General features: G+C 42.5%; 1 protein-coding gene across 2 annotated transcripts in view; it reads left to right on the plus strand.

Moving 5' to 3' along the window:
- LOC147432325 (uncharacterized) overlaps positions 1-16,499 on the plus strand; it is an 80,094-nt gene extending 63,595 nt beyond the window's left edge. Inside the window, exons 6-8 of one of the 2 annotated variants that reach the window (XR_015185551.1) lie at positions 15,416-15,442; positions 15,980-16,136; positions 16,247-16,499. Coding sequence is in view for 1 of the 2 variants with exons in the window: in XM_086492309.1 (XP_086348435.1) it covers positions 15,416-15,442; positions 15,980-16,029 (77 nt within the window). In the remaining variant the exon portion in view is untranslated. Of the gene's footprint in view, positions 1-15,415; positions 15,443-15,979 lie in introns of both variants that reach the window. The other variant, XM_086492309.1, reaches the window with a different exon arrangement.
- Positions 16,500-26,277: the final 9,778 nt, after the last annotated feature.

A 26,277-nucleotide genomic window follows, 5' to 3' on the forward strand; every position in this document is an offset into this window, starting at 1 on the left:
CGGCTGAGTGTGTGGGTATGCCACTGATGCAGCACCAGGCAGTCAATAGAGTGGTGCACTCCTCCACTGAGAGGCTTGTACTGGCTATGCCTTCCCATAGACGGTCCCAGATCTCCTCCGTATAAACAGAGTCAGTCTTTGGTTTAAATGTATAACGCGTGAGTGACCTGCCTCCTGATGTCTGGGCTATACTATATTGAAATGAAAGGGACAGTGTCAAGAGAGCATGATCCACTGCTACGCCCACTGGCCTGGCTCCCACTGTGAAATCATGAATGCAAGGGACAAAGCTTGGCTGTGTCATAACATAGTCCACTGTACTGCCCCCATGTTTGTGTGGAAAGCATGTGAAACTGGCTGCTCCAGGAAATCGCTGTAAGCCATTAAGTATGGCTAACCCATGTGTAGTCTCATCTCCATGAGGTATCTCCCATACCACGTCTGCTCTCTGTCATGTGAGCGTCCGTCAAGCCCCAACTCACCCACATCCAGTTCTCTAAGCATCTCATCTGAAGTGTCGTAGAAGACTGTCTGAGAGTTGCCCGTTCGGGCATTGATGTCCCCTAGGAGAATGATATCACCATCCCTAGAAAACTCCCATAACGTCTAGTATAGAGAAAGACGACTGCCCTTTGGATGTGGCATATATTGACGTACCGTGAGGAAAGTAACATATTGCAGTGTATAGAAATCGACCTGTGTCAGCTCTCAATCTCACCCACATGTATCTAGCATGCTCATCTCTTTGTACAATATGTAGTAGTGGTTGTAGCTCCTCTCTAAATAGCACTGCTATTCCTCCTGAACCTCTACTCCCATGTTTAAATCTCGTAGTGGCTGTCTCCCACCCATCGTCTAGTATAGAGAAAGACGATTGCCCTTTGGATGCGGCATATACTGACGTACTGGGAGGAAAGTAACATATTGCAATGTATAGAAATCGACATGTGTCAGCTCTCAATCTCACCCACATGTATCTAGCATGCTCATCTCTCCGTACCATATGTAGTAGTGGTTGTAGCTCCTCTCTAAATAGCACTTCTATTCCTCCTGAACCTCTACTCCCATGTTTAGATCTCGTAGCTGTCCTGTGGGCTGTCTCCCATCTATATCCCACCACACGTGGCATCACCTGTCCAGGGGCCTGGTGAGTCTCTGAGAAGAATACAATGTCTCGGTCTCTGAAACTGTCCTCAAATGCACCAACGTCCAACCTAATAGACCCATTACAATTCCAAGTAGCAATCTTCAGTGTGGTCCCATAGGGAATGAAATGTTTATTATCGTCTTTCAAAAGGCCTAAAAGACCTATGAGACCAATACATCACATCCTCATCAGGTGTGTCAAAGTGTCCAATACAAAAATAATGTACTGAAGTAAAGAATGAACCACTAAAAAAAGAAGAGGGGGGGGGGGGAGGGGGGGGGGGGGGCTGGTATAAGGGCAGCCTGCTGGTATAGGGGGTTTCCTACCGGCCTGGTCCTGTCCTCTGTCATCACATGAACTCTCTCATGGGTCTCTGCAGCATGATATTAATCTCCTGCACTATGAAGAACGTCGTAGGAGTCGCTCTGTATCTCCCAGTGATAGCTTGGATACGTTGGTGGTAGACAGATAATCTGTGGGGAGGTTGTAGGCGTCGGGATCCGTTGATCTCTGTGGCTCTCTCTAGTAGAGTCCCACCGGATTGGGGGGGGGGGGGGGGGGGGGGGGGGGGGTTGGTGTGTGTGCTGTCGTGTAGTCTGCTGCGTGAGGAGGGCCGCTCTGGAAGTAGTGTGTGGCTGGCCTTTGAATGGGCCCCCACCTGGAGCACCTCATCCTCTGTAGTAAGTCCTTTCTGTCGCGGTAATTCTAGCAGGAAATGCCCATGACATCTCTGATGGGTGTAAGCCTTCACCGTAGACAAGGGCCCGAAGCCATCTCTGAAGAGACAATGGAAACATCCCCTACTCTCATAATACACTGGACATTGGCAGATATAGTGTTCCTCCGTCTTTGGCTCAATGTCACATAGCTCGCATATCCGCTCCTCTGCAGGCGTCCAAGTATATCTACCTATTTCTATGTGTAGCTGATTAGAGGAAGTGCGAAGCTGACCTATGACACATCAGAGCCCATGCGAGAGGTGTCAGTCCATGTATCTCGGCCGCACAACGAAACCATCCTCGGAAGTGTGAAGAAAGTGCTCTCTATAAAAAGCCACAAAAGGGTCTAAACCCTCCTCCTGAGAGAGAAATGAAATGTTATATTAACGTCTTCAAAAGGCCAAAATGACCTATGAGACCAACTTGTCACAAAATTGAAAAAGAGAGAGAGAGAGAGAGAGAGAGAGAGAGAGAGAGAGAGAGAGAGAGAGAGAGAGAGAGAGAGAGATGAAATGAAATGAAATGTTATATTATCATCTGCAAAAGGCCAAAGTGACATATGAGACCAGAGCGTTACAATGTGGTGGATCTGATACAAAGTCAGAGTAACAAAATGAAATGACAAAATGATAAAATATAAATACTATGAGATCCTAAGCTAGTAGGTGTGAACTAAGCAGCTAGCCTGGATAGCTAAATCACAAGTCACAAGAAATCCAGCATTGGTCGATGGCGGATCTCATCAGTCTCCTCCATGGTCAGCAGTTTGACCAGGCGTCGTGCATGTCGGGCCAAAGTGATCCGAATCCTTTGATGTAGCCTCCGTCGATGCTGTGTAGTCCTCCGCAGTCGTGGCCGTCTGGATCTCCCTAACTCAGTCGCTTGGTGGATCAATGTGCCTTTGGTGTGAGGCGACAGGATCTGCTGTGGTTGTAGCTCCTCCGGGTGTCCAGTGTCTGCTTTAAAGAAGTCTATTATGTGTCTCTGAGACTGGCCGGCCTCTCCTCTCATCAGGCTCTCTATGTCTGCGCAGCTCGAGCAGAAACAAACCCAGGCATCTCTGATCCTCGTACCTCATGACTATGGAGAGTGGTCCAAAGCCCTCTCTGAACAAGCAGTGGAAGTGGCCTCGTATCTCGTAGTAGACGGGGCAGTGGCATGTGTAGTGTAACTCTGTCTCAGGCTCCATGTCACACAGGGGGCATGTCCTGGCCTCTGCTGGTACTCCGTTGTATCTCCTAGTCTCGGTCCACAGCTGGTGTGAAGATGTGCGTATCTGGCCAATAGCAGGTTGGGCAAATCACAAGCAGCAAACTGACATATGAGGGCAGCAGCATGCTGGAAAACATATTTCATTCATGGGGCACGCCGAGCTGGGGGAACCGCAGGTGCGGGCAGGATGAAATGGGTGTTGCACCTGTCACCTCCGGCCACCACTCAGGACAGCTTGCATGTTCTCCGCACCACTTCCTCTTGCTGCTTCGACGCTTTAGCCTCTGGGCCTTATACTTTGTTGCAGCTCACACTTACACACACTTATCGTGCATACACAACCGTGCACGCGCACACACACACACACACCCCACACTTCATGGGTGCAGAGGGATGAGGTGGGAAGAGTTAGTAGAGACCGTCATCTGTTGCCTCTCGGGGACTCTACTCTCTCGTGTGTTTGGACACTCCAAGCGAGAATTCAATAGCAACACTCGAACTAAAACTTCAAAATCACTGAACTTTAATATATATATATATATATATATATATATATATATATATATATATATATATATATATAAAGAGAGAGAGAGAGAGAGAGAGAGAGAGAGAGAGAGAGAGAGAGAGAGAGAGAGAGAGAGATGGAATGAAATCCTATATTAAATGTCTTCACAAGGCCAAAATGACCTATGAGACCAAACTGATACAATCTAGATGTGAACTAAGCAGCTAGCTGGAACTGTGTAGGATATGAGTAGGGGGGGTGAAAGTAGTGACGGGGGGCTAATACAACCGAATGTGGGTGTGCGTGTGGGAATATAATGGGTGAGAGCTGATACAAAGGCTGATACAAGATGAGCAAGATGCACATAAGAGCTAAATCATAAGAGATCCATCATCGGTCGCTGGTGGATCTCATCAATCTCCTCCATGGTCAATAGTCTGACCGGGCGTCGCGCATGTCGGGCCAAAGTGATTGGAATCCTCTGATGTAGCCTCCGTCGATGCTGTTTAGTCCTTTGAAGTCGTGGGCATCTAGATCTCCCTAGCTCGATCGTTCGATCGATCAACGTGCCTCCCGTGTGAGGAGAATGTGAGATCTGTTAGTCACACCTCTGGCTGCCCAGTGTCCACTCTAAAGAAGTTTGTGATCCGTTTCTGAGACTGGCTAGCCTCTCCTCTCATCACACTCTCTGTGTGTCTGCGTAGCTCCAACAAAAACAGACCCAGACATCTCTGGTCCTCATACCCCATGACTCTAGAGAGTGGTACAGAGCCCTCTCTGAACAGGCAATGAAATCAGCCTTGTATCTCATAGTAAAGTGGGCAGTGGCATGTGTAGTGCAACTTTGTCTCAGGCTCCATGTGACATAGGGGACATGTCCGGGCCTCTGATGGTACTCCGCTGTATCTAGGAGTTTCGATCTGAAGCTGGTGTGAAGATGTGCGTATCTAGCGAATAGCACATCGTATCCCATGAGATAAGTGTGTGCCCATGTATCTGGGCCTCGTCACGAAACCATCCTCAGTAAGTTGGAGAAGATGCTCTCTACAGAAAGTCATCTTCGTGTCCAACTCCTGAGCCGGCTGTATCCAAGTCCTAGCTGAATCAAGTCTTGGCAGATGAGCGTGTTGATCTGGACTGTGTAAGAGTCAGAGAGGGTGCATCCATGAGTACTGGAAGGATGTCATCTCCCCATACCAGCATGTTGTGTCTCTTTGCAAAGCTAACTGTTGAGAGGGCTCAAGTGCTAGGCGGGCATATCTGTCTGTGGGGAGGTCCCACAAACGGTGTAAAAAAGGAGACTGATCTAGTTAGTGCCTCAACCACTAGTGGGGGGGCAGCTAGCTCTGCTCGAATAATGTCATGTGGTGCTAAAGCCTTGGCTCTAATAAGCCGCGAGATCATAGAGACTAGAGGCTTCTGCATGTCTCCCCATCCATCAGTGCGACTGGACCTTACGTGATGGTCCAATGAGGGCCCCCATATCTGAACTCCATAGAGCAATGCGGAAGCCACCTAAGTGTCAAAAAGCCAGGGCTTCGTCCAAGGCTCCTGAAACTGAATCTGTGAACACATCCTCTCCAATCCACCCAATGCTGCATGTACTCTAGTTAGTCTAGTGTCTACTGCTCTCCTCAATGAAAATGCTGGTCCACTAAAGACCACCCCAAGGTAGGTGTAAGCATCTGTATACTCCACTGTCTCATGGCCGTATGTGAATGTGGGTGCTGATCTCTAGGTCCATTGTGGGGTGGTGTTAAACACCATAACCTAACCTTGGTTTTACCAAGGTTGACAGACAGACCACTGTCGTGAGCAAACCTATGCAAAGCATCCAAGTGATGTTGCATCCCCTTTGGAGAGTCGGAGATCAACACAATAGCATCAGCATATAAAAATAGTGGAATCCATGTCCTTGCCAACTGTGCACCTCTATCACCGTCTCTCTCAATATAGTCAGAAACCTCATCCACATACATACCAAATAGAGTAAGAGAGAGTGGGCAGCTGTGCTTCACCTTGATAATGGAGTGAACTAATGTAGATAACCCCTCTGGAAACTATCTTCAAAAGCACCCACATCAAGGCGTAGAGATCCATCACAATTCCAAGTAGCAACTTTGAGTGTGGTCCCATAGGTCTCGCGCCGTCATGCGGAGCCCCTCTCCATAATAACCACTCGTCCGTCTCTATAGAAGGCCAATTTCCCCTTCTCTTTGGTTGTCCTTATCTCAGGCATAACTTCTTGCATATGAGAAAGCTGTGAGAGTGTGAGGCCGTCCCCAAGGAATATCCTTGTCTTCTTTAGTGTAGGACGCTTCTTCAAGAAATCCTTCTTTGCTTCCATGGAGGGGAAGCGAAAGATCAATGCTCTCTCCTTGGAAGTCTCCCATTTCCTTCTTACTTCTTCCCCACTCTCCATGCCTTCGTGTGAGTGGCCTCACTACCCATCATAATTAGAAGTTCTTTGACTTCCCCCTCCACATCATCACGGTCTCTTAGACTGGTCACTCGTACATGTAAAGCTCTAGCATTCCTCCTTTGCTCTTCCTCTAGGGTCATGTTGATGATTGTGGGAGTGGGGATGGCTGTTGGTTCTTTCGCTTTCGCTTTCGCTTTCTTGACAACTTCTATCCATTTCTTGGCCTCATCTACCTTCTTTTGTGTTTTCGTGATTACATCTACCCACGCTGACGTCTTCGCCCCATGTTACTTCTCTTCTTCTTTGATCTTCCGCACTTATTCTTTGATGATTTTGAGTTCCTCTATCATTGAGGGCTGGATTTCTCTTTCTTCAAGTCCACTCCCTGCTCTAGTTTCCACAAGCTCTCGCTTGAGGGCTGAGACTTCTTCCCGGAGCGCTTGGACCCATCTGAAAGTCTTCTTTCTCCTTTTTCTATTGCTTGCCCTCATTGAAGACCATTTGGATGAGGTTAGCCTTGTCTTTCCACCATGCTTCCATCTCCGTTTCCACTCTTTCATCTCTTTTTCCACCTGTGATATTCTCTTGTTCGTGACCATAAATGTTGCCTTCGTTACTGTCGAGGGAGACTTGCACACGGGTGAGTTGCTCTTGGTCTCCATTTCTAGGGAGAGAGAGAGAGACTCTTAAAAAAAAAAAAAAACCTTAAAAAACAACAAGAAACGATTGTGAAACCCTCAAAAACAGCAAAACACATATTTGAAATCCTAAAAGACAGCAAAAAACAATGACGAACTCCTAGAAAACAGCAAAAAACACAGTGACAAAATCCTAAAAACAGCAAAAAAGCAAATCCGAAAACCTAAAAACATCAAAAAAAGTGGCGACAATTCCCTAAACATAGTGTGTGTGTGTGTGTGTGAGAGAGAGAGAGAGAGAGAGAGAGAGAGAGAGAGAGAGAGAGAGAGAGAGAGAGAGAGAGAGAGAGAGAGAGAAATGAAATGTTATATTAACGTCTTGAAAAGGCCAAAGTGACCTATGAGACCAAAAAGTTACAATGCGGTGTATCTGATACAAAGTCAGATTAACAAAATAAATTAAACTAGGATAACAAAATATAAATACTACGGAATCCTAAACTAAGCTGATAGGTGTGAAAGGTGAAAGGCGAGAGAGAGAGAGAGAGAGAGAGAGAGAGAGAGAGAGAGAGAGAGAGAGAGAGAGAGAGAGAGAGAGAGAGAGAGAGATGAAATGAAATGTTATATTAACGTCTTCAAAAGGCCAGAGTGACCTATGAGACCAGAAAGTTACAATGTGGTGGATCTGATACAAAGTTAGAGTAACAAGATGACAAAACGACAAAAATGACAAAATGAAAAGATAAAATACTATGGAATCCTGAACTGCTAGGTGTGAACTAAGCAGCCAAACAGCTAGCTGGGATAGGTAGATCACAGGAGATCCAGCATCGGTTGCTGGTGGATCTCATCAATCTTCTCCATGGTCAGTAGTCTGACCGGGCGTCGTGCATCTCGAGCCAAAGTGATCCGAATCCTCTGATGCAGCCTCCGTCAATGTTGTGTAGTCCTCCTCAGTCGTGGGCGTCTGGATCTCCCCACCTCAGTCGCTCGGTCAATCAGTGTGCCTCTGGTGTGAGGCGACGAGCTCTACTGTGGTAGTAACTCCTCCGGGTGTCCAATGGCAGCTCTAAAGAAGTGTGTGATGTGTCTCTGAGACTGGCTGGCCTCTCCTCTCATCAGGCTCTCTCTGTGTCTGCGCAGCTCGAGCAAAAACAAACCCAGGCATCTCTGATCCTCGTACCGCATGACTCTAGAGAATGGTCCAAAGCCCTCTCTGAACAAGCAATGGAAGCGGCCTCGTATCTCATAGTAGACGGGGCAGTGGCATGTGTAGTGCAACTCTGTCTCAGGCTCGATGTCACACAGGAGGCATGTCCTGGCCTCTGCTGGTACTCCGCTGTATCTCCCAATCTCGATTCGCAGTTGGTGTGAGGATGTGCGTATCTGGCCAATAGCACATCGTATCCCATGAGACAAGTGGGTGTCCATGTATTTGGGCCTCGTCACAAAACCATCCTCCGTAAGCTGGAGGAGATGCTCTCTGTAGAAAGCCATCTTCGTACCCAGCTCCTGCGCTGGCTGTATCCATGTCCTCTTGGTGTCTAGCTGAGTCAAGTGGTGGCGAATGACCCTGGTGATCTTGGACTGTGTGAGAGTCAGAGAGGGCGCATCCAGTGAGTACTGGAAAGGAGGCAATCTGAGAGAGAGAGAGAGAGAGAGAGAGAGAGAGAGAGAGAGAGAGAGAGAGAGAGAGAGAGAGAGAGAGAGAGAGAGAGATGTATGTAATATTATCTTCTGCAAAAGGCCAGAATGACCTATGAGACCAAAAGGTTACATGTGATGTATCTAATACCAGGTCTGAGTCGACACGCCACGGTGGAGTTCCGCGCCCAGAAGCAGTGGCCCCAAAGATTGGCGCCTCTCTCTGTATTTCTTTATTATTGATCACAACGAGGTACAACTCTGAAGGTTCCTCTGTTCTCAGACTCTGCGTCCAGATGCTCTGCAGAGTGAGGCTCCAGGGGCTCTTATAAACAATACAAAGGGATGGCAAAAAGCAACATTGGGTTCAAAAGCATCTTGGCCCAAAGCGTAGCGCTAGGGGTTGCCAGTGCAAAATGCGCTACAAATCATGGTGATCCGTATGCTGTGCCACCTTAGCAGGTTTTCGTGAATTCCGGGAATCCGTATAGCGCTGCCACGTGAGCAGGTCCATGCATAATTAATTTTCTAGTGTCCCCTTGGTCCCCATTTGACGGGACTCTATAAGTTGCAACTTATAAGTTTGAGTCTCTTGAGTTTCATTAGAGTTTGTCCGACGGACATGCCACGTCATCACTTTGTGGTAGGATTATGGCACAATTAGGCCACTCTTTTCGAAAAACGCCTTGCTGCAGCTGAGAGTGACTGGTGTTAGCAGAGATATAGGTATAGTGCAGTGTGTGCTCCTCTCTTGCAGGTGCCAGCTTTGAGTGCAGTGTGCGGTTTGTAGTACTTACTACTTATGAGAGTCAGGACTTCAGACTTCAGTCTTGGATTATCATGATTCATTATGTATTTATTTTGATGCTCTTAGTTTCATGTGACCATGACAACAAACATCGGACACTATTTGGTTAGCTAAGCTCAGCTTTGTGTTTTCATTGTTCGGTTAGAGTCGTGGACTCTAGATCAGAGGAGTTACAGTAAGCAGCAGTAGGGTGCTCAGTAGTAGCACAATGTTGATCAGACAGAGAGACAGAGACAAAGATAGGTAGGTAGACTCTAGAGAAGGACATGTATAGCCTATCCTTTTCTACAGACAGGTAGTGAGATAGAGCTTGGATGAGGCAGAGCAGACCCTGACAGACCTCCCGAGGAGAGGTTACAAGATTAGGATCGAGAGGATGTCCTAGAGCAGCTCAACAGAGAGATAGAGCATGAGGACCAATAGGCGGTGGCTGTTCAAAATCAACCTGGGATGCCCCATGATAGGCTAGTTCTTTTCCCTTCTGCTTGTTGCCTGCAAGCTCGCGTCAGTTTCTGCCTTCTGTATTTCTTTTCACGCAGGCTATTTCTTGTGTTTGCTGCTTGTCTGCTTTGTATTCGTTTTGCTTTGTGTGTGCTACATGTGCTTGTGCATTTTGCATGTGCTTGCGGTGTGTGTAGTTGCATGTGTATGCATGTGAGTGGGGTGAGTGTGTGCGTGCTTGTTTGATCTGCATGTTGCTTTTGTTTGTTTTCCCTGTTTGGTGGGCACGTGGTGGTAGGTTGTGTGGTTTGTGGTGGGTGGTTGTGCATGGTGGGGTGGTTTAGGTGGTTTTTGCCGTCTTCTTCGGCTTGCACCTCTGAATGCTGGTGCTTCGCAGGTTGAAGAGCGTCGTAGCCCTAGTGACTGCGGCTAAGGGATGGTTGGAGGCTGTCTCTCTCCCAGACCTTTGATGCAAAGTGGACATGTGGTGGTGATGCCGATTCTGCTAGTTTGTGCCTTCTGGCCTTGGAGATTAGGGGTCTGATATTGGAGATTCTCTGTTGGAGTTTTCGGCCTCTTCGTTGCAAGTTCCGGTGCCCTGTTTCTGCTTCAGCTCATTGCTGCAGTCATCCTTTCCTCCTTAGTCCCTAGACCTTTGACGTATTGCCCATCTTTTGTAACTTCATATTTCTGGTTATTTTGCCCCTATGGTTTGTTGCAAGTGTTATATCTCAGGGGTTTTTTCACTATCAGTTGCGGTTATATTGTGATGCCTACGGGATGATGCAATGCCTCCGGGCCTCCTTGTAACTTGGTTGAGTATGACAAAAGGGTCATATATCTATATATATATATATATATATATATATATATATATATAGAGAGAGATAGAGAGAGAGAGAGAGAGAGAGAGAGAGAGAGAGAGAGAGAGAGAGAGAGAGAGAGAGAGTTATGACCAGTTGATATTGTGCTAATTCTTTCTATCTTTTGTGGTGCATATACCCTATCAACTACCTCATTTTGTGTGCTAATTTTTTCGATTTAATGCTTCTTTTAGTGCTAGGCTTCATTATGGCTGAGTCTGCCCTTGATCTCCGGAGTCATGACAGAAACTCAGTACGCTGAACTTTGTGTTGATGTATGCTCACGTGCGTGTGCGTGTTGTGTGTGTTGTGTTTGGGAGCATATGTTAGTACCTAGTTCTACACCCACTATTGGGCACTGACGACGTTAGTGGGGATGTCGTGGTATTTAGTCAATACTATGCATGATGGAGCTGATGGTTATATTGTCTTGTGGATGACTACCATGGGTCTATACCTTGCACTTTCCTTTAAGGGTGAATCTGGGCTTATCCTGGATTCATCTAGGTATATATATATATATATATATATATATATATATATATATATATATATAGAGAGAGAGAGAGAGAGAGAGAGAGAGAGAGAGAGAGAGAGAGAGAGAGAGAGAGAGAGAGAAGAAGAAGAAGAAGAAGAAGACGAAGAAGATTTTAACGTCATAGGAAATTATGACAAGAGACCTTAAAGATTTATCTGTGAGAGAGAGAGAAATGAAATGAAATGTTATATTAACGTCTTCAAAAGGCCAAAGTGACCTATGAGACCTAAAAGTTACAATGTGGTGGATCTGATACAAAGTCCGAGTAACAAAAGTAACAAAATGAAATGAAAATGACAATGACAATATGACAAAAATGACAAAATGACTAAATGACTACTATGGAATCCTAAACTCCAAGGTGTGAACTAATCAGCTAGCTGGGATAGCTAAAATCACAAGAGATCAGCATCGGTCGCTGGCGGATCTCATCAATCTCCTCCATGGTCAGTAGTCTAACCGGGTGTCGTGCATGTCGGGCCAAAGTGATCCGAATCCTTTGATGCAGCCTCCGTCGGTGCTGTGTAGTCCTCCGTAGTCGTGGGCGTCTGGATCTCCCCAGCTCGGTCGCCCGATCGATCAGTGTGCCTCTAGCGTGAGGCGGCGAGCTCTGCTGTGGTAGTAACTCCTCCGGGTGTCCAGTGTCTGCTCTAAAGAAGTCTGTGATCTGTCTCTGATGCTGGCTAGCCTCTCCTCTTATCAGGCTCTCTCTGTGTCTGCGCAACTCGAGCAAAAACAAACCCAAGCATCTCTGATCCTCGTACCGCATGACTCTGGAGAGTGGTCCAAAGCCCTCTTTGAACAAGCAGTGGAAGCGGCCTCGTATCTCGTAATAGACGAGGCAGTGGCATGTGTAGTGCAACTCTGTCTTAGGCTCTATGTCACATAGGGGGCATGTCCTGGCCTCTGCTGGTACTCCGCTGTATCTCCCAGTCTCGATCCGCAGCTGGTGTGAAGATGTGCGAGAGAGAGAGAGAGAGAGAGAGAGAGAGAGAGAGAGAGAGAGAGAGAGAGAGAGAGAGAGAGAGAGAGAGAGAGAGAGAGAGAGAGAGAGAGAGAGAGAGAGATTTGATTTGATTTGGTATTAATGTCCGCGGGGGGCCAGAAATGACCCATGGGACCTAAAAGTGATACATAGTCTCCCCTCACGGGGGTGTATGGCGTGTGTTGTTCTCTTTTTGTGTTCCTATGAGTGTCTTTTGATGCTCAAGTATGCGGGTGAGGTATGTTCCGAGAGCTGTAGGGGAGGGGTCTGTCTTGGATAATAGATCCGCAAAGGTAGAACAACTGCTTAGGAGTGGTTGAAAATTAGCCCGGATGTGAGCATATTCTGGGCATTCCAATGTCACATGTGATTCATCTTCGGGAGCTTGCATTGTACATGATGTGCATATCCGTTTAGAAGCATCAATTTTCAGCCAGCCCTCTGTTTCTATTTTGAGCATATGTGACCTTGTGCACATTAAAGAAATGGCTCTTCGAGCCATGTGGGGCATGGGTGTTCGTATGTCGGCCTGGGCTTCCATTGGGTTTGTTCTATAGCCTGCCCAATACTTTGTATTGACATGCTTGCAGTAGTATTCAAATGTCGAGCAGTGTTGCATTGTCTTCCACTTGGTGTGGAGGCTATTTAGTAATGCAATGTCAAAATTCAGCACGTGTTCTCCCTCCTTGCCCTCAATAAGCATGCCCCACATATTCCTCTACATTCCATTTAGCGAACCATTTCTTAATGTCATGTATGAGGCTCGATGACAGAAATTTGCTTTTCTTTGTCTTTTGTGGCGCACATCCCGTTTCCCATGCAATGCGGGGGATTCGAGTAGTAGGCATCGCTTTGACCTTCATGATATACGTGTACATTCTTTTCAATGTTTTCATTTCTAGTGGTCTCTTGCCTGTCTCAAGAGTAGCACGGAGTATGGTGTCGTCTTTTTGACCCCCATGTGTCTACATAGAAACTTTTTCTGAATTTTTTCAATTTCATTCCATGTGTGGGCTGAAATGCTTGCTCCCCAAATTTCCACTCCGTAGAGGATGGCTTGCACCACGCATGTCTCAAAAATGGTCGCTTTTATCTCCCATCATTTTATGCTCCCTTGTGTGCACATCTTTTCAAATTGATAGTACTTGGCATGGCCGATGTCAATTCGATAATGTACGCATTGTCCCCAAGCATAGTTGCACGGAATGTCAATCCCCAAGTACTTGAAACTGTCGACTTTCTCAATTTGTTTCCCTTGATACATGAGGGGGGCGTGGATATCCATCTTACGAGTTTTTACAATCATGAACTTTGTTTTGTCTACATTGATTGATAGACCCACATTTTCACAAAAATCATATAAAGCATTGACCAATTTCTGTAGAGCTGTATTGTCATGGGCGAAAAGCATCGTCTGCATAGATGAGCATGAGAAGTGTAAGGATCCCGATGGCTGGTTCATCCCCTTCTAGTTGAGGGAGGAAGCTTTCTATTTGATCAATGCACAGTCCAAAAAGAGTAGGCGAGAGAGGGCATCCTTGTTTGACCCCCATGTTGCTTGAGAAAGCTTTGGACAGCCCTTCGTGCATTTTTAGTTGACATATGACTCTGTCATAGAGATGTGCTACCGCACTCCTGAGATGCATCGGTACTTCTATGCATTCCATCCTTTTCCATATACCCATTCTCGGGACCGTGTCAAAGGCTTTGGTGAAATCTACAAAGCAACAGTATAATGTTTTTCCCTTTAGCCGACTCTCTTCCATTAATACCCTGAGTGAAACAAGGTGATCAATGGTGCTATGTTTTGGTCGGAAACCTGCTTGTTCTTTTGCTCGTTTTCCATTTGTCTCCGCCCATGTGCTTATGCTTTGTTCTAAGATGCTTCCCAAAAGCTTTGCCATGCAAGATCCTACCATAATGGTACGGTAGTTGGTAGGCCGATTTACATCCCCTTTTTTGTAAAGTGCTTTGATCCAGTTTTTTTGCCAATCCTTGGGCAGCCCTTGAGCAATGGCTTGGTTTAGCATTCTATGTATACACTCTCTGGCTCTCATACCTTACTATTTAAGCATTTGTGAGTTCAAGTGTAGTATGTCCGGAGCTTTCCCATTTGCAAGTTTCTGTATGCCTTTTTTAACCGTTTCAAAATCAAAGTGGTCTTGGGCATGGAGATCAGTTTGCATGTGTGGCATTTCCTCCGCATTATTATGTACATATAGTTGTTCCCAATACATGTACATGTCATCTGGGCTTATGTCCCCCATAATATCATGTCTTCGTCCTTTTATTTTCAGCCATTCTTTTTTGGGATTTTTCTTGAAGTTGGCTATGGCTTGTGTCTCCGTGCGTAGCTCATAGTTTCTTCTTTTCCGCCTCTTGAGATTTGTGTAGTCTTTTGATAGAGTTTCCCATTCCGTGTTCGTCGTTGACAGTGCCCGTAATTGTTTTTTTACATACTTAACACTCTTCATCAAACCATGGGTTATGCGGTAGCCCTTTAACATGATTTCCTCGCCGATGCGTTTTTCCCATTGTTTGTTCCACGGCGTCACATAGAGCTTGTTTGAAAATTGGCCATGCTTGTTCAATGTGTGATGGCATGGGTATATGAGCAAGTGCATTGTCTAGATGTTCTGCATACATCTTTTCTTGTCCACTTGCATTTTGTATGTGCATGATCGGGCATGGGGCTGTTTTTGTGCTTTTTGAGTGGGAACATGTAGCCATACATGGATTGGGGTGTGGTCCGCATTGGGTGACCTCTTCCCAATTGTAAAATTACTTACAATATGGGATGCCTCATATGCAATCAATACATAATCAATAACACTCATGCCTTTGTTGGCCGTGTAGCATGTGCATTCTCCCGATTTTTCAAACTTGTTCCATTGACGGCGATTAGTTGTAAGGATGTCATCATACTGAGTAATGCAATACCTTGCGGGTTTGTAATGAGATCTTTCGAACATCTCTCCCATGTGGATCTAGTATCTCATTATGTTCAAGCATTGGAGGTGCCATGAGATCCACCATTTGCATTTGCGCATGTGCTATGTGGGCATTCATACCCCCAATAAGCATAATCATCCCTTCTTGTGCATAGGCATGGGTATCTGCATACAGATCCTCAAAAGGGTAATTCTTCTCTACATTGAAGGCGCCATAGAATGGTGACTCTCTATGGGGGATGTAGCACCCGGCAATGAGTTTTGTGTCAAACTTGATCCATATGTATCGGTTATGAGCATCTGTCTTGCAAATTGTGATCATTTTTCTGAGTTCCTCTCGGTATATCACCGCGACTCCTCCTTGTGCCCTCATTTTTGTACATGGCATCCGTAGGGAGTGTGTGACATATCCTTCAATGTGTGGTATTCTACATGCATAGTGTTCCCATGTTTCCAATAAAGAGAGAGAGAGAGAGAGAGAGAGAGAGAGAGAGAGAGAGAGAGAGAGAGAGATTCTAATGGTTGCTTGTTGATGTCAGATTCGAGGACAGTGATGAGTTTGCTAGGTATGTCTTATGAATGAAACTGGATATGTTTGAACCCTTTTCACTTGCATATCTCTCTCATGGGAGGGAGTTAAAACTGAGATGCACACATTGTCTGATTCTTTAAGATGTAAAAGAATGTACATGTGCTCCCCTGCTCATGCATATGCACACACACAAATATTTGCATGTGATGCACGACAACTATGCGATTGGACTTGCTCAAACATGGTCATCCTGGGGGGTTAAAAAAGATTTTTTATGTACTGAAACTTGACAGAAATTATTAAGCTGTCGTATCTGCGGATTTTGAGATGTGGATTTGTATTCAAAAGTTAGTGGTGGCATATGAATGCACTGCACAGCTTGGATAAACTGCCAAGCATTATTTTGTAGGAGTAAGGGTTATAGGAAGCATTCCTGTACATCGGTGTTAATTGTAGCATGAGACTTCTATGAAAGTTCTTGCAAAGTGTTCTCATTTGGTAGTAGAGGAGAAGGTTATGGTCGAGGTTGAGGTACGACTTTCTTTGCTGACTTAGGAGTTCTTTTTAACAGGGCCATCAGATATTGTGGACGAAGTTACTGGTGGGCTGAAGCTTTTATAAAATTGACAAGATTTTTGTGAAGGTGCCGTTATAAAGGTCATCCCTTGTAAGGTTGGGGTTTGATCTAACATAATTACAGTGCCCTTCAGATAAGCGAGTGAAAACAGGTCAGTAGAAGAAGTGACTTCAGTTGATTATCTCGAACTCAAATTACTTATGCCTGTTATGTGGCAAAGGTGGCATATGGATGATAAAGAGAGTAAATTGTGGTTTTCAGGATTGCAAACAAATTGTTAGTCCTTCAGTGCGATTCTGTTTTTGTCGAAGATGATCTAATAGAAGCATTTGCATGACATGCACCACTGAAAATTGAGGACAAACTGCCCTCAAAAAAGCTTAGAATGCTTGTTTATGTAGCAAACGAGGATGAGAAGTCTGGTTTCTTAAGAACCTTATCCAGATGAACCTCGAGTCCCTTGTGTTCTGAAGGGTGATTAACCATCAAAATAATCTTAAAGTGCATAAGTAGAGAGGATGATTTTCTTTTTCCCTGCATTTCATCTGTTCTTTTGGCTAGTACTATTGAAGGTAAGTTTTAGATTGATCATTTCCGATTTCAGTTTCCTCCTGTTTGATTACCCTTTATGCTTTTATGTATAGTCTAGAAGCAATTGTCGGAGGGAGAACAGGTCAACAGTTAAATTTGCTCAAAGGTTTCTTGACCATGTTGTGTCTTGCTTGGGGAGTTTGACCTTGCTTCTTGTACATAGGCCAAGCCTATATATAGCCCCTTAGCTGCTAGCTCCTGCTCCCTCTGGGGCGTGGTCTTCCTAATAGTGTAAGAGCAGATCCGCACACTGGGGTTCTACTCCCGCCTCACATGCGTCATCAGCGTTGCTTGCCTTGCTCAACTCTGCTGTTTTTGGTAGAGTTGGAGGCTACCCCGCTTTTGAGATGAAGACAATGAGAGGGCCCAGGCTTTGCAGTCGACAAGGGGATGAATTTTCTGGCATGCGCTCAATGCTGCATGTGAATGTGCTCTAATATAATTGGTAGATTGTGGAGCACAGGGAAACTTATTGGGGCCAATGCCGCCAATCTACATTTATGTTTCCAAACATCTACAACTCTGCACTAGTTTTCTAAGAGTAGAATCCAAGTTTTCCATAAGCACTCACCTAAAACAAATTGTCTCTCAAGTATAGTGGGCTTCTTGGGGACCTACATAAGTTAAGTCCGGTTGCAAAGTTGTCAACGTGGTCAAGTTGCATTGGTCACTGGTTGTTGGCAGTGCTTTGGTCAGCATGTATGTATAAGACCTTTGTCGTGTCTCAAATGTAACTTCTTAGAATGCATTGCTTGTAAGTCATCTCCAATAGAGGCAGAGCCAAGAGGCATTGGCCTATTTAGAGACTAATCTTCGTTTTATGCCCAATCTTGATGTAAGAGCACGACAATCAGCTTACAATCAATCATATCACATCTTGTTACATCGAAACATAAAGCATATTTTCTCTTTGACAGCAAATGCCCTCTTTAGTATATACCCACTCCAAATGTCAAGACAACTCTATAGTTGATTGGATTACTTCATTTCAAGCTAAGAGTGTTTAGACTTACCTCTCATTGAAACCTCTCTTATTATGTCAACATGTCTAAACAATAGACATATGTCTGTCATTTTTGTGCACAAGAATTGAGTGATTAATGCTTGTCAAATAAGACCAAGTTGATGACCATTGTGTAGTAATTCTCTTGTACAATGATTGCGGTGATTGTTACATCCGTACAATGCTTTTGTAAGGTCGAACACAGCTGTAGTGTCTGTATTCTTATAGTTTTGTTGATGTTATTTTTGCAAGCCATGCATGTTTGCATGCATATTGGTGCTAACCATTACTTTTATGTGGTCACAACTATATATGCAAACATTGTAGCCATCTTAGCTACAGGGACGAGTCTTCTAACACTCTTCTTTTAGCATTCCATAGTAGAATTTAGGGTTTCTTTAGCATCATAGAGCCAATCTTTTGATTACCTACTCATAATATCACTAGTTGTTTCGGGTTTCACTATGCATTATGAGTTCTTATCTTTACTAGGTAATTCCTTGTTGAGTGATTAAATGATGACTAGAAACTAAATTTGCACTTAGTGTTCATGGATCTTTATGCTTAGTAAGCTTGTCATTTCCACGAGCTCTTCATTGATCTTTATGAGCCATCTTCGTATTCTAAGATTAAATTTTTTGTAAAATCTCTTATTACTTTCCTGTGGTACACTATTAAATTTGATGAAATGGTGCAGTTTTTCAAAAATAGCAATTGTCAAGGTCAAGCCCCCTAATGTGGGGACGCTACATATTTATTCCTATCATGTTTATTTTCCCCATGCTTTGAGGCAATGTGTATAAAAGGATACAGGTCTGACTAGCAATGTTTCAATAGTTGGTCTCAAACTAGATCTTACAGTGATAGAATTTGTGCTTTCTATGGAAAGATGAAAAGGCATGAAAAAGGGCCAAAGTAAGAGAATAGAGAACACGAGAGCACTTTCACCAATTGGCTTTAATAACTCGACCTTTACAATCCCTTCAAAATTGATCTACATAATGCCACTTTATTACGATCTATAGTTTTAGCGTTCATATGTACATATTCAAGAAAATTTCCCCTAATCTTGAGATTTTTCTATTTTTGTATAGTTGGAGAAGAATGTTTGTCATATACATGTCAATAGATGCCATGAAAATCAAGGAAAAGTCACGTTATGATACTAAGTGCATGAACGCATATATACTTGCATAATTTATTTTTATGGAAAATTGCCCAAAATAAGTTAAATTTATTCAAAACTTCTTAAATACCCTATTGTTAGTGTTGCAAACATATCCAAAAACTTAGTTTTATCTAAACCGTGAAAAATCAAACTGTATGTTCTCTAGTGGTGAGCTTACGCTATTGCTTGCTATTAATAGGTGTTAACTATTCCTTGTTTATCATCCATATCACTCGTAGCATCATGATAAAATCCCAATGGTTGAGTACCATATTTGGCTACCCATATTACGGCCATCTCCAAGACTCTAGTTCCACCATAAATGGCACCACACTCTAGAGCTCTTAGGCTACATCATTACCACGTACATATGTAAGCGTTATCGTAGGATTGCTAGCTAGGTGTTCATCTCTCTATTCACATTATTCACAAAGTCATATGGCGACAAAAGAAAAATTTTCGTTCTTGTAATTTTCATGCTATGGCTATTATTCGAGTCTCAAAGTATGACATTACGATTGGAAAGATCTATGGAATTGTTTCTTTTAGAAAAACCAAAGTACAACTTTTTATGATGAAAGAGGGAGTTTAAAAAACTATCAGTCTTAATGAGACCATACTTGTTCGCTATGAGGCTACACAATTTGACCTAGCTCAAAAAGAATGTTGCTATGATTGGCTTAGGCCTAGCCAATAATCTTCTACATCACTTGGATTTGAACGAGACAATAAGGAATGTATGGTCTAGCTGGGAAACTACTTTTGGTTTAATATCAATAATTTCAAAATAACTTATGATGCACCATTATGGTTCTTCATTCTTGAGGGATACTTTAAAGAAACACTTGGATACTCACTAAAATTTTCCAAGAACTTGTTACACTCTAGGCACCTCTTGATGATGGTGACAAAAAAACTCTTGAATGCCTTGCTAAAGCAAAAAGATTTGAGGAGATGGTTATTTCACCAAAGACAGGTAGGAAATGGTCTATAAAGGAATGGCTCATGTGCTTATGAAAGATATCACAGATCCGGTTCTATTTGGATTGCACTACTAACTAATTTTTAGATAGAAACAAAAGTCAAGAAGTCTTATTGTTGCAAGAAACTTGATCATTTGGATGATCGATGCTTCAAGAAATTGGAGAAGCAATAGGCAGCCCATTATACTTCAGCCCATCATGATCCTACGGATCAATGCGCTGTACTAGTGTGGTCACGTCGATGGTCCCTTGTAAACCTTTTGAGGAACCATGCTTATTGCAGTTATTCCTATCCTTTGAGCATTCTTTTCCAAGTGTTTGTGGTATCTCCTAGGTTGGTTTCACCAGTGACCTCAAGGGGGAAATGCTAGGTAGGTTCCTAGCCTTTGGTGTTACATCTCTTGCCAAACCTCTCTATGCTAGCATCCTACAATATTACCAAAGCAATGAGGCCATTTGCCATCCCTTATAGATCTCTCTTGAAGCAATTGAGTGTTGTTGTTTGATCATTAACATGTGTCTCTTTTGTGTTAATATCTATCATTCTTCTTTTAGCACGAGTTTTGATGTCATCTCCTTGGTCTGTTTCATGTATGAGGTGAAGGGGGAATGTTGGTTGGTCTGTACCCTTTAGTAGAACCTCTATTGGGAACTTTCTCTATGCTAGCATCTTGCACTATTCGTGATACTCCAAGGTCTCCCATATGGTCTATATGCCCACCCTATTGTACATCTCTCATGTAGAGATTGAGATTTTTTGTTCGATTATGATCCCTTTGACAATATGTCTCTTGTACATTAGTCTCTATCACTCTTCTTTTAGCATAGTAGGTTTAACATGTGAAAAGAACTTATAGGGTTTTTTCAATGTCCTTTTGTTCACACATGAACTTTTGAAGTGGAGAGAGAGAGAGAGAGAGAGAGAGAGAGAGAGAGAGAGAGAGAGAGAGAGAGAGAGTCACACAAGCTGCTAGATTGGAAAGAGACCACACACAACATATTTGTGACCTATACAAAGCCTTAGGGGGGTGTTGCAACTCTTGGGATGAATTGTGCTCCTTTGGATATATCTCGTCGATTTGTGTGAGAACAACAAAGCTAATCAATAATAGCCTTTTTGTTGTTCTTACTGTTTTATAATGGGCAATAACTAGGGAGACGCAAAGCCACATGGATGCAATTTTCTTCTTCTTATTTTGATCAAGAGAGCCACATCCTCTAGCCTTTATCTTGATTTTTTAAAATAAAGAGGCCTCTAAAATAGGATTTGTTTCGTAGTACTCATCTCCTACTTGGTCAATTTAAATAAAACTCATTATGACAGAAAATTTTCCATCCACAACATGCGCGTGTGGCCTTGTCTTGCTCCATCTTGCACCTTGCAAGGTGGTTGGAAGTGTGTGTGTGTGTGTGTGTTGTTTTTAGACTTATACTTACACAAAAAAGAACATAACAATTCAAAAAACAGTTGGCTTTAGACAAGAGACAAGGATTAGCACAAAAACGACTCGGTCTTTGGTTCATTTTTGAACGTCATAATGAGAATGAGGTATCATTCTAGTGTTTGGTACGCAAGATAGCGAAGAAAAATTGATTTTAAAGTGAAAGAGACCGACAGTGTGACAGACAACAGCTAAGCCAAAAAGATCCTAAGTAAAGATAGAGTTCTCACTTGCATCCATATAAACAAGATAGTTAGCCTTAAATAAGTTTCAGAGATGTCAACGAACCCTATCAACTGTTAACCATGTCATACTTAAAACCTTTTTAACTTATATCTACCATCCATGAAGTGTTAAATAGCAGCAAGTAACCTTTTTCAGCAAAACAAAATGGTATGAAGCTATCAGAGTTTTTGAGATCAGAAGGTCATTACCTCTCTTGATCAAGTGTAAAGTTAAAAGGGTGAAATTTTAAAATTCATTTTAAGTTGTGATTAGAATGCCATCACCTCTTCTGATCCAAGTGAGATTCATTAGGTGATGAAAGTATTAAAGTTATCAGTAATTCCATATTTTTAAGAAAATTAAACATATTTACTAATTAGATTTAAGCTCTGATTAGAAGGCCATCACCCCTTATGATCCAAGTGTTTTAACCCTTTTTTCAAATCCCAAAGAAGTTCAAGATATGAAGCCTTTTTGCAAAACCACTTTAGGTTCTCATTGGTTTTTTCTTAAACAAGAATGAAATCTAAGATTTTACTCATGTATCACAGGCATGATCAAATGTTATCTAAATAGTCCCAACAAGATGATTTGTAAACCTACTTTGGCCGAGTGATCAGTAAAGGTCAAAGTCAAAACTTTAACTGAGGTTCTCAATTAATCACTACTATATCATTATTGCATCACAAATTTCATAAAACAATAGATTTTACTAATGTGGGAGCTCCCAAGCCGTAAAAGAAGAACTCAGTAGTCTATAAAAATCAACAAAATTTTCCATTGTGCTTAATCTAGATTAACCAGTAGTACTAAAAATCCAAAAGCCAGAAACAACCGCTTGCCTTTCCTTGTATCAATAAGATACCATACTATATTAAGCTAAATGCCAATTTCACAAATGCCCAAGTCAGGATCATAATTTATGCTATGTTTCTCATGCAATATCAGGGTAATCTAATAGTGTTATGAAGGACTTTGTAATTTCTTTCTTAAATGAATATAGAACAGTTCGTTCAGTCGACCCGCTTGAGAAGAGAGATCAGTTATCCATGAGGGAAAATGAGCAACCTAAAATTTGAGGAGGACCTATGGGAATGAGCATACATTGCTTACTCAATCCCAAGAAGAGTGTCAAAATTAGCATTCCACAGGTTCATCTTAACACATTAAGAAATTCAAGTGTCATATTTCTTAAACCCATAATGCATCAACATCACAACCTGACAGAAATAAAAAAAGACCCAACTGCATGTAGATCGACTGAGCGAGCCAGTGGGCATAGGTTGAGAAAGTCTTCTCTCTAGTTTTCTTATGCATGCTAGTAGTTTAACTAGTAGCACCGACTTATTGGCAAATTCGTCTTTTAAGTGGGAGATTGTTGGGGTAAGGGCCTCAACGCTTTGCCCGACCGCCCAGGTTATGGGCGGCCGCCCACTTACCATGACCTTATTCTTGTACATATACCAAGAATAAGGACCTCCTCACTTTAAGGTTGACTCCACCCACACATTGGTCTACTCTCTCCCTCTCCCTTTCCCTTCCTTGCACACATACCACACCGCATCCGCACCGCATACACGCACTCTTCACATTAGCTAATCATAAGGAAAAGGAGACATTAATGAAGATGTGGAATCACCACACAGAGAGGAAAAGAGGACAGAGCCATGCGGTATATCCTCCGACAAAGAGGGGAACGCGATACAACGAGCTATAGTCTCGATAACTACAGGTCAAAGAGCAAGGGAGGATAAAGTTTGCACTATATTAAACTAGCCATACTTAAGTATTAAATGTGAAAACCCACCAAGAGAAGGGTCACTCCCACTCGGTTGTACACAACCAAGAAATGGATCCCCAAGGGTGAAGTGCTAGGTAAAGACTTGTAGTAATTATCCACAAGACACTATCATAATCAACTCCAATAAGCCTTAGAATGAGACAAATTCTCCCATAGAGGCAAGTGCAAGGTAATCACCAACCGTTACATCCATAGAGGAGATTAAAAGAATCATCGTGAACACACACAAGACACTATATTCATAAGCTCCATTATGCATATCATAAGACATAATCAACCATAGAGGGAAGTGCAAAGTAAGGACCCAAGGTAATCACACACAAGCACTATATTCATCAGTTCCATTATGCATATCATAAGCCAGAATCACCCATAGAGGGAAGTGCAAAGTAACGACCCAAGGTAATCACCCATAAGACAACAAAACCATTAGCTATATCAATAGTTCAAGTGTAAGTGTGTGTGTAGCTAGATGAAGCAATCACATGCAGATGGTGACCAAGTGTGTGTGTGTGTGTGTGTATTAAGTTCCCAAAGCAAGTGATGTATTTAGCTTTTCACTCCAAAAACTGTGCTTATCACCTTCAACAAGTGAAAACCCATGCTATGAGCTGATTAAACTAAGAAAGCTAAAAAATTTAAAAGCCAAATCTTTTAAAAAAGCACCCAAAAATCCATTTTCGATCAGTTCATAGTTTTATTCTCTGTTTTTTTTAGAAAAATAAAATCAAAACAATAAATTTAAGTCATGGCCAATTGAGAGGTACGGACCAGAGGAACTAAAACAATTTTCTTATAAAACGCATAGATATCTAAGTAATATTAGGAAAATCTTTTAGGCAACCTTTGTAGTGTGTACCTGCTTACAGATAAAAAAGACTAGTATGACAACCAATATGACAAGGATCCACCAGCTTTGGTAGGTAAGTATGACACCTTGTAAATATGAATCAACCAATACGGCAAGGATCCACCAGCTTTGGTAGGTAAGTATATCACCTTGTAAATTTGAATCTTTTTGTTTAATGTACCCCATGTAAAATATACTTTGGTTGATTAATTTATGAGAGGAATGTAAACTAATACAGGCAATCCCCCTTTTCTTTTAACCGCCTGAAACAATATCAGTAGCCTAATGCTACACATTTCAGCATAGGCATGAAACTACAAATGCAACTATTTAATCAGTTTAGAGATGAACCCGAAGATAGGAGAGAGAAACCACACCGAGTAGCATAAAACTATAGTACAAGGGAGGAAATCACTCATAGTAAGCCAAAAACACAAGCGTTAACCAAAAAAGACGGATAGAACATCCATCATGCCACCCTATTATTTTCTTTAAAAAAGAAAACCAATAATCTAGTTTTTTGCTTAGTTTATTAATCAAGTGATAAATAACAAGTAGTTAGATACACATCTGAGAGGCAACAAGTTGTTCAATTATATCGATGATGCATCTATTTAATCTAATTTTCTCTTCGAATTGTGCGTAAGAAGTTGTGTTGAGCAATCTACCTCTCCACCTCCTTAGCTACAAGTAGCTTTCTTCCTCTACTTGCACCTTTGTATACATTGGCTACCAACGTCTTTTATCTTTCTTCCTTTGCACCTCTACCAACTTCTATTCTTCGCTTGCACCTCCACTTATATCTTTCTTTACCTCTATTCTTCTCTTTATCTATATCTAGCTATATACTTTGGACGATCATTTTTTCAGCAGATCATATTCATCAATTAAGATTATTAATATTCAAAATTAAGGTATACCTAAAAAAGGTATACTTTTATGTATACATTATATGGGGGTGGGGTACTTTAAAATTAGCCACAAAGTGTAAATATAACATGCATGTAATGATTTGATTAAAAATTTCTTGAATGCACTTGAGATAGGGAGCTTCTTATGAGTCGTCTTTTCTCTTCTTCTTCTTCTCACGCACGTGCGCACACATATATAACGTCCTTAATGTCTTCTTGTAGGTTTAGTGGAAAAAAGTGCTAATATTCTCTTAATCAAATATGCCATGAAGCCCCCCTCTCAAAAAACGTGGATATGTGAAAGGTATGACAAGGTGAGACATCCATATCTCCATGGACCTAGTATTACCATGGAGGTATCGTGTACAAAGCACCTCGTCTGAACAAAACTTTACTAAATAGTACAAAGGCTATCCATGATTAGTGAAAACAAATAGATCTTTAGAGGGTGTGTTTTTAAGGTCTTATTTAGGTACAAAAGTTACAATTGTAAATGATTTTTTAATTCAATGCTCGAAGAAGATGGTTTTATGAAGAAAGAGGGATTGTTTTATTCATGGTTTCATGGTTTATAAAAAAGTAGGAACAAAGAAAGAACGTTCTTTATTCATCGTTAAAAACGATTGTTTGTCTTCTTATGTTTTTTGGTTTTGGTTGGGGCCCGAAAAAGGGAGGGGGGGGGGTAGTGGGTTCAAGTTTCGGATCCGAAAAAGTGAGAATCTTTAGCATTCTGTAGGCAATCAAACGATCACGATCGATGATCGTGAGCTATTGATCCCACCTCTAAATGAAGGTGTCAATTAGTAAGGGGGTTTTTTGGGGGGGGGGGGGGGGGGGGGGGGGACCTTTTTACACGTGTAAGAGCAAGCTCTCTCTAATTTGAGAGGGAAAATCACATCAAAAATCTCGTATTCTAACTACATATTTCATAATTTAAACCGGCTTGAGAACCTTCTTGCGCATATCCGAGCCAACGATTTTTCGGTTTGAAAAGTTTTTTTGGGTTTTTAGTGTGGGGGGTTTGGTTGTTAGCAGTGGCTCGCACATAAATTGTCAAAACCATCACTTGAGAGATATCTTCATGGACGCTAAGAAAATAGCAACACAAATTTGAGATATAAATTGTTAGAAAGGGTTTTTATTTTAAACTTTGCTGATGAGGTTTTTTATTTTAAACTCTGCCCTTCAGCAAAAAGACATGTACAGATAATTGTAGATAATTGTTGACAGAGTGAGAGAGAGAGAGAGAGAGATGCATTAAAAACATGGAAGAGTTTTGAACTCAGGACCTGTTCCTGGAGAAAAATGAAAATGAGAA

This window comes from Adiantum capillus-veneris, chromosome 20, assembly GCF_014529385.1.
Source record: "Adiantum capillus-veneris isolate H3 chromosome 20, ASM1452938v2, whole genome shotgun sequence".
Taxonomy (NCBI): domain Eukaryota; kingdom Viridiplantae; phylum Streptophyta; class Polypodiopsida; order Polypodiales; family Pteridaceae; genus Adiantum; species Adiantum capillus-veneris.